The sequence below is a fragment of the Podarcis vaucheri genome (genome assembly GCF_965113315.1).
Source record: "Podarcis vaucheri genome assembly, chromosome: 8".
Classification (NCBI taxonomy): Eukaryota; Metazoa; Chordata; class Lepidosauria; order Squamata; family Lacertidae; genus Podarcis; species Podarcis vaucheri.
In genome coordinates, this window is record NC_138766.1 from 70074336 (window position 1) to 70097086 (window position 22751).

The 22751-nt window shown below is 44.2% G+C and overlaps 1 protein-coding gene across 2 annotated transcripts in view; it reads left to right on the forward strand.

Moving 5' to 3' along the window:
* LAPTM4B (lysosomal protein transmembrane 4 beta) overlaps positions 1–22751 on the forward strand; it is a 133877-nt gene that overhangs the window by 75547 nt on the left and 35579 nt on the right. The window contains exon 2 of one of the 2 annotated variants that reach the window (XM_082235905.1): positions 4888–5005. In XM_082235905.1, coding sequence (XP_082092031.1) covers positions 4904–5005 — 102 coding nt within the window. In that variant the 5' untranslated portion in view covers positions 4888–4903. Of the gene's footprint in view, positions 1–4759; positions 5006–22751 lie in introns of those variants that run through there. The other variant, XM_082235904.1, reaches the window with a different exon arrangement.

Here is a 22751-nt window from a genome sequence, read left to right on the forward strand (position 1 = left end):
AAAGTGTTTTTCAACTGACATGGGTTTCTAACAGCAGCCTTCAGCTTTACTGAAGGGTGATGTCTCTGGATTTCCTCCTATCCTCCACCTTTGGAATCCTAAACTATGGAACTATAGGCTTTCCCTCAAATTTTGGTATTGTGCTCCAACTACGGCTGAAATCAGTTATCTATGGAGATTGTAAATATTTCCCAGTCTCTGCAGCTTCTGGAGCAATGCATTCTTGAAGTTCTTGAAAAGCACAAGACTTGAGTCCATAAAACCTAAATGTTCGTGCCTAAGTAGAGGGATTTCAGCAAGGCACCAAAATTTAGCAACCAGAAAATGTAAAGATGGGAATTTTCTACTTTGCGCAATTGGCAATGACCTTTTCCCCCTCAAAACAAAGTTGTATTAATATGGAATATACACTTTACTTATATTGACTAACTAGCCTTCATGGCCAACTGCGTCCAGATAACCTTTTATGGGGCAAACACAAGCAAAGCAGCTAACATATTCTCATTAGTAAATGCATGGAATGTTTTTCAAAGATTAATGTGGGTTTTGTAACTTTTGAAATTGTTTGTATGCACAACTTTACAAAAAAAAAATGTGATATATGACTGGGTAGTCATTGCATGCTTTACTCTTGACTTTTAGTTTGGTTTTCTTGGGGAAAGTGTATAGAATTCATACATGTTTGTTACAAAGTTGGCTCAAGGTGGATGAAAACTTTGTTTTTTAAAAAAACAAAAAAATTACAGTAGACAGACATTATTTAACTATTTGCTAAAGAATGTTATACATTAAAATTAATTTTCAAAACTGTTCACAGAAATACCTTTTTAGTGTTGCTGTTTGCCGTTTTGGTAACACTATAGTCCTCTGCTTTTTCTATTGAATTTAATGGGGCTTACTCCCAGGTAAGTGGGGTTAGGATTGCAGCCTTAATTTTGTAGTCATCATATATTTCAGACCCAGAGCTTAACACCAACCTGCATTATAGGACCTGTGTTTTAATTGATCAGGTTTTTTTGCCTTAAACAAGAATTGGGGGTTGGCGGCCATTGTGACTATTGATCCAGCCCATTTGACTTAAGGCCCCAACCCAGTTCTGTGGAATAATTTGAAAAAATATTTTAAAGCACTTTGAGTATGTGGAATCAGAAGACTGCTGTCAGTGTGACTCCCTACTTCAATTGCTATAGACATGTATATCCTATAATGTGGCAAAAAAAAAAACCCACAAGAAATTGCAGGCAGGAACAGGAAATAGGTGCCAATCACAAACTTTTAGACGTCCGTATCACATCTTCAGTGATACTTTGCAAGGCTGTGAAGAAGGCATTTCAAGGCCCCAGATAGCAGCACAGAGTTCATCTAGGACCTTGGTTGGAAAGATATTGTTTGCATGTTGCAGAAATCTCTGAATATGATGCCAGTTATGTAAATAAGTATAGCTGTGGTTGCATGTTGGAAACACTTCATTTAAAAAGCTGTGTGTTTTCTTTAACTTGGAACAAATACAGCTGACGTGACTGCAGTGCATTTGTTTGATTCTCCATCGGGGAGGGACTTCATCCTCTGGTAACGAATCTGTTACAGTAAGAGAGAAGATTTTAAGCTGGGTGCACACAGCTGCCCAAGGTTGCAGAGAGATAACTGAGTGGAAGAAGACTGGCGAAACGCTGGAGGATATGGAGGAGCAGATCTCCTCCCCTCCCAGTTCAAACTCACTAAAACCATATTGTTGCTAAATAGCTTGAATGCTTGTGAAGTCCTTGAAATATGTCTACTGTTAAGTACACAGCAGTATTGAAGCATCTAAATGAAAGTGCAATACAGTGGTGCCTCGCAAGACGAAAAGAATCCGTTCTGTGATTCTCTTCGTCTAGCGGTTTTTTTCGTCTTGCGAAGCAAGCCCATTGACGGATTAGCGGCTTTTAGCGGCTTATCTGCTGATCTGATCAGCTGATAAGCAGCTTAGCGGCTTAGAAAAGGGGGGGAAGGGAAAAAAACCAGCAGGAACTCGCAATACATTGTCTTGCGAAGCAAGGCCATAGGAAATTCGTTTTGCGACTTGCGGGGCACCACTGTACCCTCAAACCCAAAGCACAACATTTAAGAAAGTGACTTGTGGAGACATAGCTTTCCTTGGCTGCATATCCAAACTGCAAAAACAAAACAATCTCTAAATACAAGCCCAATAATATTGTCAATGTTAAGAGAGTTCCTAGGGGGTATGCGAATCCCACATATTTGACCTAGAACTAGGCTGTTTACTTACGTATCAATCTACATCCTTCCACCCATCAATCCCGGGTACAACTGTCCTTAGAGTATCCTTTGCCCACCTGATGCCCTCTGAATGCTGGATGACTCCCATTGCAGTCTGACAACATCCTGAGCACACTGGGTTGGGGAAGTCTGCTTTAATGTTAAGATGTACCATTAAAGTCCAACATTTGCGATAAGAATGGTAGCCTACAAGTGAGAAGGGAATTTGTTTCTGTTTCAGCTGTGTTGGTTTTTTCCACTGGTGGCTCTGCAAACTCCCATCTTCTGATACTATATAGCTTTCTCTTGTTCCCTGAATTCCACATGTTCTTTTTCTGCGCTTAGCTCTGTGCCACCATTAGAAAACTGATTAACAGCCCATATGCAGGAGCTTATTGGAAGTCAATGAGATTTTTAGCAACTTTTGTGCAGGATTGCAGACCCCGGCCGCATCCCAGCTTATAAATTAGTGGGTAATGATTTGCAGTCCCTTTTCAGGCTTGATGCTTCCATGAGCCTTTATTATGACTGATCTTGGTTTGTGGTGGCTTGGATGCTTCATTCCTATTCATGTATACTCAGTCAGCTAGGACTTGCTTAACCTCCATGGGACTTAAGCAGCAGTTAAACAAGTATAAGATGTGGTCATTACTGCTGTAAAAAAAAAATGCATCTTCTACCCTCACATCATATGATTTTTGACAAGCTGTGATGCCTGCTTATAAGTAATCTAAGGCTGCAACCCTACAGTATACACTTAATTGGGAGAAAGCGCCATTTAACTTAATGGGCCTTCTATTTGAGAAGTGTGCAGATCTGTGCTGTAATCCTCTTTAGAAAGAGCACATTAAAGCAATGCCCACGTTTCAAATGGACTTTGAAAAGTGGCCAAATTGTATTCTATTTCAGTGGAATTAAAACAGGATTTATAGAGTGGCATGCAATAGATCTTAAAATGTCTAATTTTTCATCTCTCTTTATTTCTGCTATCAATCTTCCGCCATTGAAAGGGACCTTGAATAGCTCCTAGGAGGTGAATTGGCAAACAGTGGAGAGAAGCCAAGAACTCCCTCTGTTTCTATAATCAGCTGAACCAATCCAATCAATCTCTTAAGGGGGGGGGGAGAGAATCTATGAAGCTCCAAAATAATTAAAAGACTTCAATCTTCTCCTGCTTTAGAACAGGAAGCTCCGCTGTCTGTGTTTGACCTTGTGTGCTTGTCTGAACTTCCTGGTGGAGCAGATAAGATATGAAAGGTTAAAAATCTTTCAGCACTGCTTAGAAATTTTAATATAAAGGCAGCTTTGGAACTGAATGCCTTTTTATGCTTCGAAAAGCGAAATGAGATAAGGGAATAAAATATCTGATTACCTGGGATTCAAAAGCCCAGTCAGTAGAGCACGAGACTCTTGATCTCATGTTTGTGAGTTCAAACCCCACATTGGGCAATAGATTGCAAGGGGTTGGACCAGATTGCCTTCACGGTCCCTTCCATGCTTCAGGTGATCTTCACTGTTATCTACAGTACAGGCTGTAATTCTTTCCTTCCTTACTTTGGCAGGAAGTCCCATGAGCAGCAATATGTCCCACTATCAGTACTACATGCATAGGAGTCAGCTGGGTTTCCAAGCAGTGATGGTGTAGAGTGGGAATCAAAGGAACCTTTGAGCCGAAGACAATGCTAGTCAGAGGCGGATTTAGGGGAGGCGCAGAGCCTCAGGGGTGCTGCAGGAGGCGCCACAGCTACGATGTAGCTGGCAGGGGCCTGCTCCTCTTAAATTTGAGGCCCCGCGGTCTGTGCTGGTGCACACTTTCAATGGGTTGCATAATTTGGGTCTAGAACTTTGGGGTGCAAAACAACAGCTCTCTGTTCATGCGGGTATTTTGTATGGGAAAGGAAAGACTGCAGCAGGTCTAGGGAGCAGCATCCTTGAGAGAGAAAGAGAAGATCACAACATCAAAAGGTGATTTCTTTGATGACTTATATCCCTTCAGCAAGCCTTCAACCAAACCCCCCACCCACACACACACGCACAGAGCGCAGCCTGTCCCTTCCTGGTCCCTTCACCCCGCATTTAACAGTTAAAAGGACAAAGCCGCTTCCATAGGGACGCCCTTGCAGTGACTCTATGCTCTCGATGCTTTTAAATTTTGACCAATTTCACAGCCAGTCGCCAGGCCATCCCAGCGAAAGCGCCTCCGTCCCCGCTGCAATTTTCCTTTCTTTCCGATGGCGACGCAAAGACGCCGCAGTTTCCTAGAGGAGCCCCTTTAATTTCAGGGGCGGCGTGGAATGGACTTCCCTCTGCAGCGCAAACGTGCGCCCGCCTCTCTTTTTGTCAATGGGCCGCGGTTCGAATCTTCCCACTCGGGCATTCTCATTCATTCCTTCGCCCGGCCTCCCTCGGGCGCGCGCTCCTCGCCGGCCCAATCCGGGGCTCGGAGGCTCCGCCCCCCTCCCCGCTGGCGTGCGGGAGGCCCGATGACGTCATGGAACGGAGGTTCCCCCTCCCTCCTCCACCTCCTCCTGCTGGCGGTATCCAGGCGCTGCTGCAGCGCTGGGGGAATTCGCCGCTGAGCTGCCGCCGGGACCGGAGCCGCGCGTTTCTCTCTCTCTCTCTCTCTTTTGTTGCGCTCCCCACCATGAAGATGATGAGCTCCCCCTGGGCCCGCTTCTACTCCAACAGCTGCTGCATGTGCTGCCATGTCCGCACCGGGACCATCATCCTCGGCATCTGGTACCTGGTAAGGAAGGGAGAGGCGAGCGGGGCGCAGGCACCCAAGGGCTCCGCGGTTAGGCTCCGGGTTTAGGGCCGCAGCGGCGTCCAGGCTGCGGGAGGGGCCCGACCCTGCGCAACTCGCACACCCGGGTAGCAGGTGGGTGGAGAAGCGCTTGCTTCCCGCTGAGAACCGGGCCCTGCGGAGCTGCTGCGGAGTTTGCTGGCTTGCCCGCCCTCAGGTTCTCCCAGCAGCAGCAGCGAGGAAGACTGGGTTGTCCGCTTCTGGTACCCAACTTGCTCGCCCACCTGCGCCTTCTGCTTCTGGGCACCGCGCGGGGGGAGGTGGGGTCGAGGCAGCCTGGTCCTCCCTGCTGCACATCTTCCCGACGGGGGGGGGGAGGGCTGTGTGCTTTACAAGCACACACACACACACACACACACACACACACACTGGCAGAGTAGCCCAGAGCCCAAATCTCTCTGCTGCAGTGCCGGGAGAAAGGGGGAAGCAACTGGGACCTGAAAAGAGCCTTGCAGGATTAGGCCCGTCTTGTCCGCTATCCTATTCTCACCATGGTCATCAACCCAGGTGCGCACAAGCAGATGGATCTCTCCCCGACTGAAAATACAGTTGGCATTCAGAGGCGTCCTGCCTCCGACCCTGTGTAGCCAGCGTGGCTTCTCCAGGAGTATACAAAACCCTCCATTTTAATATATGCTGGCAGTGCCCACTATACCTGCCACCCTGCCAGAGAAAGGACAGGAAGTAGGCAGAAGGAACTGTCTGTCTTCTTCACCTCTGCCCTTCCTGGGGGTGGAGCACGGCAAGAATGGAGAACCTGTGGCCCTCTAAATATTGTTGGAGTCAGATTCCTATCAGCCCAAATGGCCAGTTCTCAGGCACGATGGGAGTTGGAGTCCAGGTTCCCTGTCCCTGCCCTGCCAAGAGTGGACAGGTGAACCAGTGGAGGGAGAAGTGACTTTTTCTGGCAGCAGTCGCTTTCCTGTTTGCTATGTGCCGTCCACAGGGAGAGGGGGAAGCAGGAGTGCAAAAAGACAGTGACTACTCCTCCCACATTTTTGCACGCCTGGTCACAGCAGGTGGGATTAGATGAGCACCGGCTGCAAGCTGCCACTACCTTACGTACCAGACTGACACGTCCCTCTCTACCTGCTTGCCCTCAGTCTCTTTGTAAGCCCAGTCTGAACTTCTGCTTTACTGGGAGAACAGGCTGGTGGAACCTTCCAGAGAGAACATGCCTGCAAGGAGCAGCCCAACCCCTTTGCTTTTTTCTTGCACACAATCCTTGAGCAACCTAGCTGGGCTCTGTTCTCCTCACTGTGCCACTGAAGAAGGAAGAGGAGGCAGGCAGGCAGCAGCTGTTGCCGCCACTTGCTCACCTGTGCTCTCCCAGTGGCCAGCATGGCAGGCCTGCTCGTACCACTATACCTCCCAGATGGAGCATGCGGTTGAGAGGTAGTAGCGGCCATTTTCTGGGAGTCGACACACATTTGCCTGCTTGCCCCAGAGAATTATGGGAGCTATTGTACTCCTTATAGAGCTACAATTCCCAGGACCCTTAAGAAACTACTGTTCCCAGAATTCTTTGGGGGAAGTCATGTGCCTTAAATGTGTGGTGTGGATGTGACCAAAGTTAAAGGAGTCCTCTTCCTTTTTTCCCATCTGTGGTTGCTTTTCATGGGGTGGGTAGAATTGGATGACCTTGCTTACTGGTGTCAGAGTGTTTCATCTCTAAATAAATTTACAGAAAAATTATATCTTTAAAAAATATAACAACATAGTGGAACATTTTGCTGTCCAATAGGGGCCCAACACATTCCGGCCAGCACTCGTAATCTCAACGGGAGCATTAAGTTGATGAGAGAGAACAAATTTTGCACTTTGAAAATAATAATATTGGACATAATTTATTAACCTTTGAGGCACTGCATCTAGTTTAACAGCAAGGAGAAGTTGAACAGTGGAGAAGTTGAACCTACCTTTTGTAGCACCTAGTTCCAAGTTTAAGCTGTGACGTAGTTGGTCAAGTCTCTTCCTATCTCCATTTTCTATCAGCCAAAAGGCAATTTTAATGACACACATTCCTTGTTGCTTTGAAAATTGTTGGGATAAAGATTGTAAAACACTTTGTACAGTGAAGTGCTACATAAATAATAAATTGTAGTAATTGACATTTGCAGCTGATGGGAGGTGTAGTCCAGCAGTATTTGGAGGTGTTACAGGTCTCCCACACCTGCTATATTCATGACATTATTTCTGTGACTGCAAATTGTTTTAACATTGTGTTTTAATGTTGTAACCCACACTGGGACCTTAGGATGAAGCGTGGGTACACAATAATAAAAATAATAACAATATATATGTCCATTTGGAAGTATGCCCTGGACGTCAATGGGCCTCACTCCTTGGTAAATGTGTTTTGGATTTAGACTGCCTTTTGGTTTTGTTGCGTGGTGCTTTCTTTTAAAGCTGTTGCAAAGCACTTTGGATACTTTAATGGAAAAGTGGCACATAAATATTTTCAGTGCATAAAAGAATAACACAGGTACCCTTTGAATGAGCATCTGGGTGTACATCAAAACCCTAAAATGTATTTTATATAATTAACTTTTTATTTTTAGTCTTTGTATATCGTATTGTTGTTTTATTGCTATGGCCGATGGCTGACACAAATAAAGATTCGTTCATTCATTCATTCTGAGTGTACATTTGAGAACTTAGTTGTAGTTGTGTGCCTGGATCAGGAGTGGGGATCCTGTGGTCCCACAGATGATGTTGGACCACAACTTACCTCAACCCCAGCCAATGTGGCCAATGGGAAGGAGTGATAGGGGCTGTATGCCAGCAGCATCTTGAAGCCACAGGTTCCCCACTTCTGGTCATCATTCTGGTTGTATGTTGTATAAAAGTCCAAGGGGAAATAAGTGATTTTTTCCCCCAGTTTTTCAGCTCTTATCTTTCCATCATTTTAAAAATAGTATTCCTATATACCAGGCATGTTGAACCGCTCAACAACTTTGGTGAAGGCTCCCCCCAAAAGCTCAATCCAATGGGTAGATCACTGCCAGTTTTTTATAGTGGGAGTAGATCACAGTCTCTTGGGAGTTGGACATGCCTGCTATATACCAAGATGTTCTAGACTGGGGAGGGGCGGGGAATTGGTGCGTAATAAGCAGTTACACTTGCTTTCTATTTCTCAGGTCTTGGCGCACAAAAATGGTGGCATATACTTCATTACAATTCCCTCCCCCAACCAAACTTCCTTCCCTACACCACTATATTGTTGTTGTTATTATTATTATTACATTTATATCTTACCTTTCCTCCAAAGATCTCAAGTAGTATTCATGCTTTTCCTTCTCCCCATATAAGCCTCACAACAACCCTATGAGGTTGGGCTAAGCTGAGAGACATTGACTGGCCCTAAGTCATGGCTGGGCGGGGATTTGAACCCTGCTTTCCCAGGTCCTAATCCGACACTCTAAATACTACAGCATGCTGGCCGTGTGGTCTGGAAAGTACCAAGCAACAAGCCATATGGGTGGCAGGTTCCATCTGCACAGTAGCTTATACTGCAAAATACTCAGAGGTTAGCCCTGTTGGCTTCAGGATCCTGAGGCTGCAATGCTATGCACACTTAGTTGGAGCAAGGAAGCAGAGGTCTGCCCTGTCTGTTGGCCGTCTTCTTTCTGTCTCTCCACACTCATGCTCCCTTCCATTATCCTGGCTCTTTGCCTCCTGTGTTGGCTCTCTGCCCTTTCTCCCTGTAGTTCACGCTACTTTTGTGGAGGGATGCTGACTTCAGCAGCTAATGCTGCTTTTCAGAAGAGGGGTTTATTTCTGGAGAGCTAACACCCTAAAGCGATGTATTATTAGCAACGTAATTCTTTATAAGATACAGTAATTCCCTGCGGCTGCCGCTGTTGGTAAGCCCACAGGCAGTTTCCTTGACAGACGGGCCACAAAGTATGTTGAAGTGCAGTACAAAATGGAGTATATGAACTGTAAAGAAAATGCAGAATTGAATCCGAGGTGCTTTAAAAAATAAAGGAACTTCTTATTTTTTTAATGTTTGAAGTTTTGTGTTTTGAACACCACCGCATGTTTGCATTTGTCTTTAGCAGGCTGCTGTGAAGATGGATTAACCTCATGGCAATATAAATTAAGATGAAGGTTGTTTCCCCAAAACTGTTTGAAAGGGAGGGATCTAGCCTGGATAGCTCAGTTGGTTAGAGCGTGGTGCTGATGACTCCAAGGTTGCAGGTTTGATCCCATATGGGACAGCTGCATATTCCTGCCTACAGGGGGTTGGACTAGACTGCAGGCGTCAGTAAACTTTTTCAGCAGGGGGCCGGTTCACTGTCCCTCATACCTTGGGGGGGGGCAGAAGTATATTTTGGGGGAAAATAATAATGAATGAATTCCCATGCCCCACAAATAACCCAGAGATGCATTTTAAATAAAAGCACACATTCTGCTCATGTAAAAACACACTGATTCCTAGACCGTCCATGGGCCAGATTGAGAAGGCGATTGGGCCAGATCCGGGCCCCGGCCTTAGTTTGCCTACCCATGGACTAGACAATCTTCAAGGTCCCTTCCAATTCTACGATTGTCCACCCCTAATCCGTCCCAGACCAGTTGAGAAGCAGTCATAGCTCATTAGCAGAGCAAATGCTTTGCATACAGACTGTCCCAAGTACAAAGCCTGGTATTCTCATTTTTAAAAAAGGAATAGTAAAAAGCAGTAGAAATACTGCCTTTCTAATCCTGCCTTTTGTTTGAGTAGCACCCCAAAGCCAACTTTCCGAAAGGCTGGGGAGGGAGGAGGAGGAGGAGGAGGAGTAAGGGATGTTTGCCTGTTAATAATGTAACGAGCATAGCTTAGTGCCACTTGTTCTGCATCTTAATGTCATTTCCTCAGATGATCATTGCAAGGCAGATGCCTAATCTTCTTTCAAAGCCATCTAAGCCAGCAGCTATGCAATTAACGGAGGAGGGAAGGTCTGTGTGTGGGTATGACTTAGCTATGACCACACAATGGAACCTCCCATGTTCAGAGCTGGTACATCTGAAAATGCCAGGTGGGGGGGGCACACAAAAGCAACACTGGTTGATTTGTGTTGGGTTAGGCATTTGGCAATGGACGGGAGCAGCCTGGGAAGGGACACTTCGCATTGTGTTGCTGGGGAGGGAGGGAATAATCCCCATGGGATTCAGTGGTACATTATTGGCAGTAGAAATATATAGGAATCGAGATGATGATGATGATAATAGTAGTAGTAGTAGTAGTAGTAGTAGTAGTAATAATAATAATAATAATAATGTATTATTTTATACCCCACCCATCTGGCTGGGTTTGCCCAGCCACTCTGGGAAGCTTCAAACAGAATATTAAAATGCAATAATCTATTAAACATTAAAAGCTTCCCTAAACAGGGCTGCCTTCAGATGTCTTCTAAAAGTCTGGTAGTTGTTTTTCTATTTGACATCTGGTGGGAGGGCGTTCCACAGGGAGGGCACCACTACCGAGAAGGCCCTTTGCCTGGTTCCCTGTAACTTGGCTTCTCGCAGTGAGGGAACCGCCAGAAGGCCCTCGGTGCTGGACCTCAGTGTCCGGGCAGAACGATGGAGGTGGAGATGCTCCTTCAGGTATACTGGACCGAGGCTGTTTAGGGCTTTAAAGGTCAGCACCAACACTTTGAATTGTGCTCGGAAATGTACTGGGAGATATGCAGGGCAGAAGGGAAATCACTTTGGACATGCTCAGCAGCACTCCTCTTAACTTCGCATAATGAAAGGACCGAGTCAATAGTCTTGGGGTGCTATGTGAAATATACATAAGACTCATTAGGTCTTATGTCTGGAGAAATCTGCTACATCCTCCTACGCTCCATTTGTTTATAAAATGTCTTACCCACTTTTCATTATAAATAGCAGGGAGCAATACCAGTAAAATCATTCGGTAAATAGCCAGTAAACCAGGCAAAAGCGCATATACAGTGAAATAGCATTTTTTTAAAAAGTACAGCAGGGACACATCCTGGGTTAATAAAAGGCTGTGTGAATGGCTCCAAAAGCTTATTCAGAGTGGATTCTTCAGTACAGTAGTGGCATCTGTATCCACCATAAGACTTTGGATGAATACAGACTTACTGCATTAACATTAAACCAGGTTTAATTACTCTCTCCTGTAGTTTTAGCTTCTGCTTAAATCCTGAAAATGTCTACCAAGGAATACACTTTTTAAAAAAGAAAAAAAGCCTGAGGTTCATTTGAGAGCAATATGCCACATGGAAACTGGAAATTCAGCCGCAACTTACTTAGTTCTGGAAGTCAACGGGGAGGAAAAAATAGTTGGAACAGACCCAGTTTATGTTAGGGTTTGGCATACCTTGTTGGCATTTAGAATAATCTACTTCCCAGAAGCCAGTGACGACATTTTTCTGGGATTCGCAGTTAAAGCCGACTATTGTCTTTGCTGCCTTGTGTAGAAGAAGATCAAGCAGGCGTTTGAGCCAGGACTGCATTTCAGCAGTGACATCATTGAAGATTGCAGTTGGATTTACTCATTGAACTTTTTCCTTTTTTTTAAGCCTTAGGAAGCAACTGTAGATTTTGAAGATGAAATTGACTTTAAGACATTCCAACTAAATAATAGGAAATTATATATACGCAAGACTAAATTAACAATAACATTTTCGAAATCCTATAGAACCATTGGAGTCCCATTCACTTTAAAGTGAATGGGAAATTGATTTAGCATTTTCAATTAATATACGAAAGCTAAACAAAATCGTTGGCAGGCACATGTGATAGTGTATAGAATATTTATAGGGTTGGGAGAGAGCCCTCCTTCCTCCTCCTGTCTGTTTCATTTTGTTAATGCATCTCTGTTGTAGTTGTAAAGACTTAACTATGTTGTAAAAGGTTTTCTGAAGCTTTTTCTAGAATGGTACAAGTTTACAACCTTACAAATGTAAATGGAATGTCTGGCTTGAGTGCAACTGGCCTCAAGACCCCTTTCTAAAAAGCTTTTACAAATATTTATGAATGAACATTAGAGATGTAAAATAGGGAGGTGATGGTCACATTTGCATGAAATAGGGAGATTAGGGTTAGAGTTATACTGCACTTTTAGCATGATTCATGTCAATAATATCTTTTAGTCTGGAATGAATCTCTTGTGAATAGAACTATTTTGAAAGCAAGCGTGTCTTAGTAAAAAAATAGTTTGACTTACAAGTGTGTTATATGTAAAAGCATAGACAAACACACAGAACTTCCATGTATAAACATCCTAAAACTAATTCAAGGAGACTAGTCTTTACTCTTGGAAGGGTTATAAAAAAAAATTACATGAAAATGGCCTTTCAATTAATCATTTTTATGAGAGCAGCCTAACTAAAGCCGATCAGGGTTGTTCAAGATATAGGTAACAGAATAGAGATATCGGAATCCCATTTATTAGACTGGTGCTTCGATTGTGTATGTGCAGTGGGAATATGTTTGCAGAATCTCAGAAGGCAGCACAGAAAATTTTGAGCACTGTTTCTGTAGCAGTACACAGCAGTTGTTGAGAAATGTTTGTTTTAGCAGTTAGAATCTGCAAAAGTGGGAGTGGTGGCAGGGAAGGAATAAATTGGAGGGCTAAGGATGGATCACCATGGGTACTGAATACCAAGCCACATTGTTCAAGTATTTCAGAGTTCTCTGATGAGACTCTTGTCACTAAAGAAAGACACCCCAGTAGATCTTTTAACAAATCTATTTAGTTCTAGGCCAAATTAGGCGAGGAGGCTGCCTTATATCAAATCAGACCATTGGTTCATTCAGGTCAGTGTTGTCCATTGTTTGACGGATGTCTTCCAAGTCCAGCCTGCAGGTGCCAGGATTGAACCTTGACCCTTCTATATGTAAGGCATGTGTTTATCACTGAGTAATGGCCCATCCATTCTGCTACAAAGTTACGCTCAAAATATGGATAGCTGTGAAATTGAGAATGGTGTCCTATATAGATTCTCCTGGATAGGAGAAGACTGCTAATGCAATGAATTTAAAAGAATGCTGTGGAGTAAGCAGATGGGATAGTCAGTCTGTCTGGCTATGACCACTCAACTAGAAAAGCTTGTGCCTTCTCTTTATTTTATGAATCACATTTAGGTTCCACCGTTGTTCTGCAAAGTTCATAGTGTATACATTTCCTAGGCAGTCTCTCATCCAGATGCTGTTCAGCCCCAGGCCTGCTTAGCTTAAATGAGGTTGCTGCATCATGTGCCCTTAGGCTAGGTTTGCCAGTATCCTCCCTGGGCTTCAAGTGGATGCCATAGTTCACCCTCACTCTGGAATTCTTGTGCCCATCTCGGTCCTGCCTTTCTGTCTTTGTCACCAACGCTCATTGATTACTATCGCTGCCTGGCCAGTAACAGTACCTGCAGTTTGTGTCCTGGCAATTGTATAGCAACAAATGCTATTGCCTTTCCAAGAGAAATCGGATAGTGTCTGCTTTGTCCTCTGTCTGCATGTACAGCATGCAGAACAACTGTTCCAGGCAAATTTTTCCATTAAGTGAATTTCTAGAGGCGGTTTTATTCCACAAAAGAACCTAGCCCACCCCCCTTTTAAAGATCATGGGTACAGGGTTCAGTGCTTCTCTGACTGGGGTGAATGTTGCGCCATGAAGGCACATTCTGAAATGTTAGTGCGCAGGCATTTTTTTTAATGGATCGCTTCCTCTGGACCTCTCCAGCTTTGGCCAACATCCAGTAGTAGTATTGCTACTCCCAGATCATTTGGAAACATCGCAGACTGTGTCAGACCATTGGTCCAGCTAACTCAGTAGTCTCTACAGTGGCTCCTCGGGGTTTCAGATGGGGGTGGGCCTCTCTCAGCCCCACCTGGAGATGCCAGAGATTGAAGCAGATGCTTTGCCACTGGGCTATGGCCCTTCCCTATACTGGCTGGGGCTGGTGGGGGGTGGGGTGTAGTCTGAAACTTCTGCAGGACACTAGGGCAAAGGCTGTCCTGGAGCCAAATGGGCAGCTGGCAGCCCACCAGCCACATGGAGCCCTTGGCTCAATCTCACAAGGGTGGGAGTCTCTGTTAAGGAGAGACAGCGTGGTGCAGTGGTTGGACTGGGACCTGGGAGACCGTTCCCATTCAGCCATGAAACTCACTGGGTGACCTTGGGCCAGTCCCTGCCTTGGGCCAGTCCCTGTTTTGGGGATGAAAAGTGGAGGGAGACAGCCGTGCATGCCATCTTGAGCTCCTTGAAATCAAAGGTGGGATAGAAATATGAAAAATAGATAAAACAATAGAAGGATGCTTGGGCTTAGGGATGATGGAAGATGGAGCCATGGGAGGGGAAAGGAGGCTTTCTACATACAACCAGACTTCTAGTAAAAGCACTCTGCCCTTTTCCTTGCCGCCCACTGGGTTCCCCCAGTAGTGCACTGCCAGCAAATTTCATTTAGGTCCCTGCCTCTATCCCAGCTGTGCCTTTCCCTTTTCCCCACATCCCTTTCCCCCATGTGACTACTGTGCTCCAACAGAGCCATGTAAGCACACATGATTCTCATATCCCTTTTTCTGTTCTCTGTCTTGGACTTTCTGACAGCCGAGGGTCCCATGCTCCCTTCCCACTGCTTGCTTCTTAAACTTCCTTTTTAAAAAAGTTTCATGGATGGCATAAGCTTATCTATATCTAACTGGTCACAATTCCTGGAATGCCCATGGGAAAGACACTGCACATTCCAGTGTGACTCTGGTTGGGAGGCTGCAGAATAGCTGCCGCAAGTTCTTGCTTTCTTTTGTTTTTTGTTCTTTCCAAAGCAAGGAACAAAATACTCCATGGCCACCTTTTAAAATTAAGCAAGCTGCTACCTCCCAACAATATTGGGGGATTTTTCCCTGCTCCTGATCTTCAAGGGCATCTTCGTCCTCCCATGAATGCTCCAGAAAAGCTGGCCTGCAAGGTTTTGCCCCACTCTCCTGGAGATGCTTGAGCCGCTCTTTGAGGGCCCCACACCTAGCGCAGAAGCAACCTGTGCCAAAAGGAGCTGTCCAGCAATTCAGCTTGAGCTCATTCTTCTCTTAGAATCATAGAATCATAGAATCATAGAGTTGGAAGAGACCACAAGGGCCATCGAGTCCAACCCCCTGCCAAGCAGGAAACACCATCAGAGCACTCCTGACATATGGTTGTCAAGCCTCTGCTTAAAGACCTCCAAAGAAGGAGACTCCACCACACTCCTTGGCAGCAAATTCCACTGTCGAACAGCTCTTACTGTCAGGAAGTTCTTCCTAATGTTTAGGTGGAATCTTCTTTCTTGTAGTTTGGATCCATTGCTCTGTGTCCGCTTCTCTGGAGCAGCAGAAAACAACCTTTCTCCCTCCTCTATGTGACATCCTTTTATATATTTGAACATGGCTATCATATCACCCCTTAACCTCCTCTTCTCCAGGCTAAACATGCCCAGCTCCCTTAGCCGTTCCTCATAAGGCATCGTTTCCAGGCCTTTGACCATTTTGGTTGCCCTCCTCTGGACACGTTCCAGTTTGTCAGTGTCTTGCAACCATGGAGGGTGCTCCTGCTCATGTTTAATTTGAAAGGGAAAACAATAAGGTCCATGTGGCTGGGGTGGGGAGGAAATCAATCACTTAGTCAGATGTCGTATGGGTGTGCAGAACAAGCTGCAAAGTTTTGCATTTCACAGCACCTTGACTCCTTTTGTTTTGGTGCATGGGGACAGGGGACAGTTCATAGCGATTCAAGGTTGAAAGTAAGACTAAACATGAAGTGCTTGATAGTGTGTGTTTCTACTTGTTTGAGACGTAGCTTGTGCCAGATCAGGCTAGTATCCTTCCCCTGTCTGCTTTTAAAAACAACTCTGTGCTACTGATTTTTTTCCCAATCAGGCCACTCTTCCAATGTTTTGTGAAGCACCCCTTCTCTCCTCCCTGCTTTTCTTAAACAAATTGGCTCCAAGTCTACTACCAAAGGCTTCATTTCCAATAGGAAGTTGCAGCTAGTATTATAAATTGCTCCTCCTATCCTTTTTCTATATTGAACACGGTTAAATTGGGGAGATTCTGCTCTTTGTATTTCAGGCATGATGTGAAGGCAGGAAGGAACAAGTAGTTCCAGTGCCTGGTGCTTCCTGTTCTTTTGCATTCTTCTTGTGTCCAAGATACGGTTTGCTCACCTTCCTCTCCCAAAATGATGCACAAGCTATCTCTAAATTAGGGCAGCTGAACCTACTGGGACAGGAGATAGAATACTGGTTTATTTCAGATGTGAAGGGGGAAAAAGAATAGGCAAATGTTTGTTATTCCTCTGCATCTAAAAAAGAAAATTACATTTCCAGATCCCTCTCTAGGTTTGTATAATGCCTGAGGTTGCATTTGGAAAGGCTTAACATTGATGCACTGATCAATGATGCATTGATGAATTGAAATGGCAAAATACACTTATAGCAATGTGAGTTGTGAATGGTGCACATACCTGACGTATGGAGATGGTGGTCCAATGCTTTCCCCATCATCATATATTGAGATATATTGCAGGGAATCCTGACAATTTCTAAACATGTGTACACCATTTTCAAATGGTAGCACCACAGTTGCATTTTGTTTTACAATTTGGGTAATTTTGTGCCTGAATTCGCAAATTAATGTGTCAACCATCCTTTCTCAACGCTGGAACATGGTTCTGTTTATAACCAGTTGCCTTTGTTTTGCATATCAGGGGATTCTTTGTGATTATGTTAACTATAATTAAATATTTCCTTTGGCAATTGTGTTGAATAACAGCCTACCCTGCCAAGTAAGGCTTGCAGTCCAAAAGGATAAAATGTGAAATGTTTGCATAGGCTCCATAATGAACCTGAAGGTACAACCATAACTGGAGTTTTTATTTTAACCTGGAAGTAAATTCCATGGGAAGCAACGAGGCTGGTATCCATGTAAATGTGTGTAGGTGGGGATACTTACAAAAGCACAACAATGTGATTTATCCAGCAGCAGTCCTGTCCTGCCACTCATGTCAATCAATGGAGGTACTTGGAATACAATATACATTTCAGAAGGAAGGAAAAGCCATATCCTCCAGAAATTGTCTAACTGTCTTTTAAAGTGAGCCAAGTGCCATGGTTCATCTACGGAATGCATGAAGCAATAAAAAGAAAATAATGTTATTTGATCATGTGCAGTCCTTCCTGCACCACTGAACACAACTAGCTGCAACATCCACAGAAGGACTTCCAGGTCAGAGGGCATTACAGCCAGACACCTTCTACTTTGGAAACTGACAGCTGGGAATTTCATCATCAGTAATTGTTAAAACAGTTGTAGTGAACTGAAGGACAATTAATAATCATTATACAGTGGTACCTCGGGTCAATAACTTAACTCGTTTTGGAGGTCCGTTCTTAACCTCAAACTGCTCTTAACCTGAGGTACCACTTTAGCTAATGGGGCCTGCTGCTGCTGCCGCGCCGCCAGAGCACGATTTCTGTTCTCATCCTGAAGCAAAGTTCTTAACCAAAGGTAATATTTCTGGGTTAGCGGAATCTGTAACCTGAAGAGTCTGTAACCTGAAGCGTTTGTAACCTGAGGTACCACTGTATAAAGATGTCTGGGCTTTGTTATAGGAGCTGGAATGCAAGTTTTGTCAGGGTTGGGATCACAGTTGGCACACACAGTTGGTGTGCATGATATTTTTATGAGCTTAGTAGGAAGATGTGTTTGACTAAAAATGATATGTGTAGTGGATTTCTTCCATAACCGCATCATTGTGATGTTCAAGGCAACTTTACTTGCTCATAGCTGCTGGGGAACCCATAAAAGTAATGTCCACAGGCCCATAAATTACACAGGCATTCCCTCGCTTTAGCTTTACACATGTGTAGAAAGTAAGTCACGTTCCCATAGGGAACATTATCGGAGCTGGGTGTCTGATTCGCAACAAGAACAAGTCACCTACTTTCAGGCTAGTTCAAGTCTGAGCTTTTCCTGCACAAATGTTCTTGACACATTTTTAATACAGTCTGAGGTAAGCATCTACATCTTCACATGTAGGCTATCAATCAAAGCATATACTGTAATTTCTACTTTACCTGTCCCTTCTCAGATTTAAGGTATTTGGAGACAGATGGGTATATGGCTACAGCATGCAATTCCAGTGCATTATTACGGCAATCCCTTTTTAAAACTAGAATCATAAAGAGTATCTCTGAGAGACATGAAGTTTCAAATACAGTCTTAGACTAACAGCATGGAAGAGAATGCTGGAATTTTGTCTTTGCCTTGGGGTTGTAGAGCTCTTGCTAATGATCAGCTGGAATTTAAATCTTTCTTTTTAAGGATTAAATGGCTCAAACCGCAGCTGTTTCTCACATAATTCTTTCCCAGTGTTATAGAAGACAGAATTTCTGCTGAGTGACAAAGTAAGCTGAACATTTTTTTACGACTGTAGCATCTTTTTCTTCCTGTCTTTAACCAGTTAGTAAAGCAGAACACTGTTGTCTTTGTCCATGGAGTTTTCTTGGCAGGGATACTGGAGTGGCTTGCCGGTTCCTGCACCAGGTGGATCACGTTTGGTCAAAACTCTCCACTATAACCTGTCCATCTTGGGTGGCCCTGCACGGCATAGCTCATAGCTTCTCTGAGTTATTCAAGCCCCTTCGCCACGGCAAGACAGTGATTCATGGGAGGCAGTAGAAGGCAGGAGTGCCTGGCGTGCTCTGGTCCATGGGGTCACGAAGAGTCGGACACGACTAAACGACTAAACAACAACAACAAAAGCAGAACTCTGGCTCGGGCTTATTTCCTGCCCGCAGTAGAATCTGGCTTGGCATGGGTCTCTCCATTTTAAAAATATGGTACAAATTCACCTTTTAAAAAAGAAAAGGGGATTTTAAAAGAAGGATACACAGGGCAAAGACTAGGAGGTGGATCAGTGGGTGTCGCTTGTCCAGAAAAAAATCAGAATTTACAACAAGAAACCTTAGGAAGCAAACTACAAGCAGTGCTTGGTAAAGGATATAGGTTTCATTGTCACCTCTCTGCACAATTATCAGTAATGGATTGTGAGAAAAAGCTGCTGATATGATGCAGCCTTCACCCAATTTGCATCAAGTCAAGATTGCTGCTGCCATTTCTCCTGATGAAGAATCAATATGTCTGCTTGACTCTAGTGATTTGTGGCTAGAGGTCCTGGCTAAAGGTCACAGCTGATCTTCCTTTGATAGCCAGCCTGGGATTAGCATGTTAAAGCTTTGTAAACTTGTTGAAGAGATGGACGTCAGAGGGAAAGCAGTTAACTGTCTTAGGGAATACTGGGCATGCAGCGTTGATGGGAAATGGTGACAAAGGAGTATAACTACCTTAGCAGCTGTCTCTCATCTTCAAACTTTGATTCGCCTTTTTATGTATAAACACATGAGACATTTAAAACAGAGTCTCTTCTTGTCTTTATAAAAGTCCAAGTAATTTATTCCAGGTCCCAACTTATTGTAGGGCAACGGTCTGGCCTTCAACTTTCTACTCTAACATTTTTACTCTCGGGTAGCCATTTAAATGTTAGAACTGAATGTTTATTGCTTGTCAGCTAAAGGACCATTTAAAGGCTCCACGGTGGTGGTAGTGGTGGTGGTGATGATAATGATAAAGATAATGATAATGGCAAAGGCTGGGATGTTTTGAAGGCTTCAGGCCCTCCAAAGAAGAAGAAGAAGAAGAAGAGGAGGAGGAGGAGGAGGAGGAGGAGTTTGGATTTGATATCCTGCTTTATCACTACCCTAAGGAGTCTCAAAGTAGCTAACAATCTCCTTTCCTTTCCTCCCCCGCAACAAACACTCTGTGAGGTGAGTGAGGCTGAGAGACTTCAGAGAAGTGTGACTAGCCCAAGGTCACCCAGCAGCTGCGTGTGGAAGTGAACGCGGTTCACCAGATTATGAGTCCACCGCTCTTAACCACTACACCACACTGGCTCCTAATGCTACATTGCCTCCAGTGGAACAGCCTCCACCACTTTGTGTTCCATGAATAGGAAGGTGGTGGCAGGGGCAGAGCAAGGTGGGGGCAGACCTCCTCAGGTGTTGTCTCTGAGGGGGTTGACATTTGGCGCACTGCCCACCCGTGACTCCCGCCTACCCTGAGCCATCAGGGGAAGGGGGGGGGAGCTGCGCTGCTTTGGCGGTGGCGTTCCTCCCTTCCCCCTTCGTTTTGATAGCCCTGTGGTCCCAGGCTGCTGGAGGAGGCATGTAGGCAGGCAGGGAGAGGACAGGAAGGAGGCAGGCAAGCAAACGGAGGAGAGAAGCAGAAGCTCCCTCAACTCAGGACCCAAACCCTGTAACCCCCCAAAAAGCTCAATAACTTCTGCCATAGACAATGGGTAAATCACTGCCAGTGTTTTTATACTGTGAGTAGATTGCAGACTCTTGGGAGTCCAACTAGATTTCAATGTGGGCGGGAGCGACAGGAAATTTTCTTCCCCGGGTACCACCTGACCTTGCTATGCCACTGGGTGGTGGTGCTGGATTCTGCCATGAATTTCATCAGGTCTGTTGCAAAGGATGACTTGTTGAGTGAATGCAAATTGTTACCTCACAACTGATCCTGCTTTGTGAGTTAAAAGCAGCTTAATTCACGTGCAGGCGCTCCGTCCTGTGCCCTTCATGCTTCCCTACAGATACTATGGTCGGTTTCTGTTTACAACTGAAACATTCATAAACCACCATTTGCAGTGCCTGGCACAGGGCACAGCCTTTGAGATGTGCGTCTGTTTTTATTTCTGGCTCCTACTGAATGAGTTTCTTAAGCATCTTTAAAGCACCCGGGATAAGGACTTTTCATTGTAATTACAAAGGACGCTGTGGTTTTGAAAAGTCACATGCACCAGCTCTGCAGACTGTTTTGAAGCCAGATCAGAACCTGTCAGTTTTCGCTTTAGGGATTAGCGACCTTGGGGCAACTGTGTGCCGTCTGCCATACATGCTGGCTGCTTCCTTTTGTATAATTAATGGATGCGAAGATAGGCTTCACTGTTAACTGAGAAGTATCTCATCAATGTACTGCTGGCAGAATTTTTTTTCCAGGGGATTACATAAGCACTGAATATCATTAACTAAATCCTACTTTGTTTAATTAAGCTCCCAGCCAGGATGGTGAACTTAAATTTTAGCAGTGTAAATCTCAGATTCCTGCTGCTTCTCATCTCAAACTAGCTTCCATGTTCACAACCTATTCAATGTGACACGGAGGCATTCTAACAAAAAGTTTACCAAATCCATAGTTATTGAACATTAAGCCGCATTGTTCTGGCCTTTCAGAGCTCTCTGATGAGACTCCTGTCACTCGAGTGAGAGATGCCAATAGGAACTGTATTTTTGGCACGCATATGTGGTTCTAATCTGCGGTCACGTCTAGGAAATCTCCCTAGCTCTTTGTGTTCCACACAGGAAGCTTCCTTATACCAGGTCAGGCCATTGGTGCAGTCTCTCTCTCTCTCTCTCTAAGGATTTTTTGCTTACATTTTTACATTCGTATCAACACAACAAAACATTTATCTTTTGGGGTTCTCAACCCCTGGACTTCCCCCTACCTCCTCCCCGGTTCCCATCATTGCCTACTATCTTTTCTGCCTCTTTATATCATTATCCAATTTTTTCATCTCCCTTGTTTCAAAATTTACCCTAATTATATCACTAGTGGTATTCTAAGCCTGCTAATGTTTTTAAGTGTTTACAGTGCTCCTTGAAGTATTCTACAAAATTAATCCATTCTTTTTTAAATCTTTTGTCTTCTTGGTGTCTGATCTTCCCTGTCATTTTTGCCATTTCCGCATAGTCCATCAATTTCGCTATCCATTCTTCTTTCGATGGGGTTCTTCCTTCCTTCTATCCCTGGGCACATAACATTCTCACTGCTGTCGTCACATACACGAATAAGACTTTTTTCTCTTTTGGAATTTCTTCTCCTATTATACCTAATAGAAAAGCCTCTGGGTTTTTTTGTTTTTTTACTAAAAGTCACTTTAAACATTTTCTTTAATTCATTATATATCATTTCCCAATATGCTTTTGCTGGTTTACGGGTCCACCTCTTTATAGCAGTCTATTCTAGCTATCTCTATCCTAGAGATGCCAGTGAATGAACCTGGGACCTTTGACAATGCAAGGCAAATGCTCTACCATTGCACTACGGCCTTTTCCATTCCAAAATAATGCTTACCTGTGGGATCCTAGTGACTTCATGTGCCTGGCTGGTATATCCATCTCCTAATCCCTTCTATAGGAAGCTACATTTCACTTCTTCCCCCTCCCCCCATTATTATAAATTTTATTAGTATTTTCCACACAACAACAACAACACGAAAAATGTAGAAAAATAACAATACCCAAAACACAAAAACCAACATTCAAAAAAACACACAAACAAATCCATATCTTACAAGTTAATAATATAAACACTAAAAAGAAAAACAAACACTGATTTCCACCATCCCACAGCACCTCCTTTACCTCTCATTGTGTCTTCCTGTTTTCCTTATCTCTATCCTAGCATCTAGATATAAATCCCTCTTTCTTATCCTTTCACTTCACAAGGTTATTACAGACTCAGCTCATTTCACTTGTTCTTTAGGCTGTAAGAATTGGGAATAGTGTGTCCAAATAAGCAATGTTTTCATCTCTCTGACTATGTATAGAGAGTCGTTTTTCTGAACTGGGACAGCATACTATCACATCTT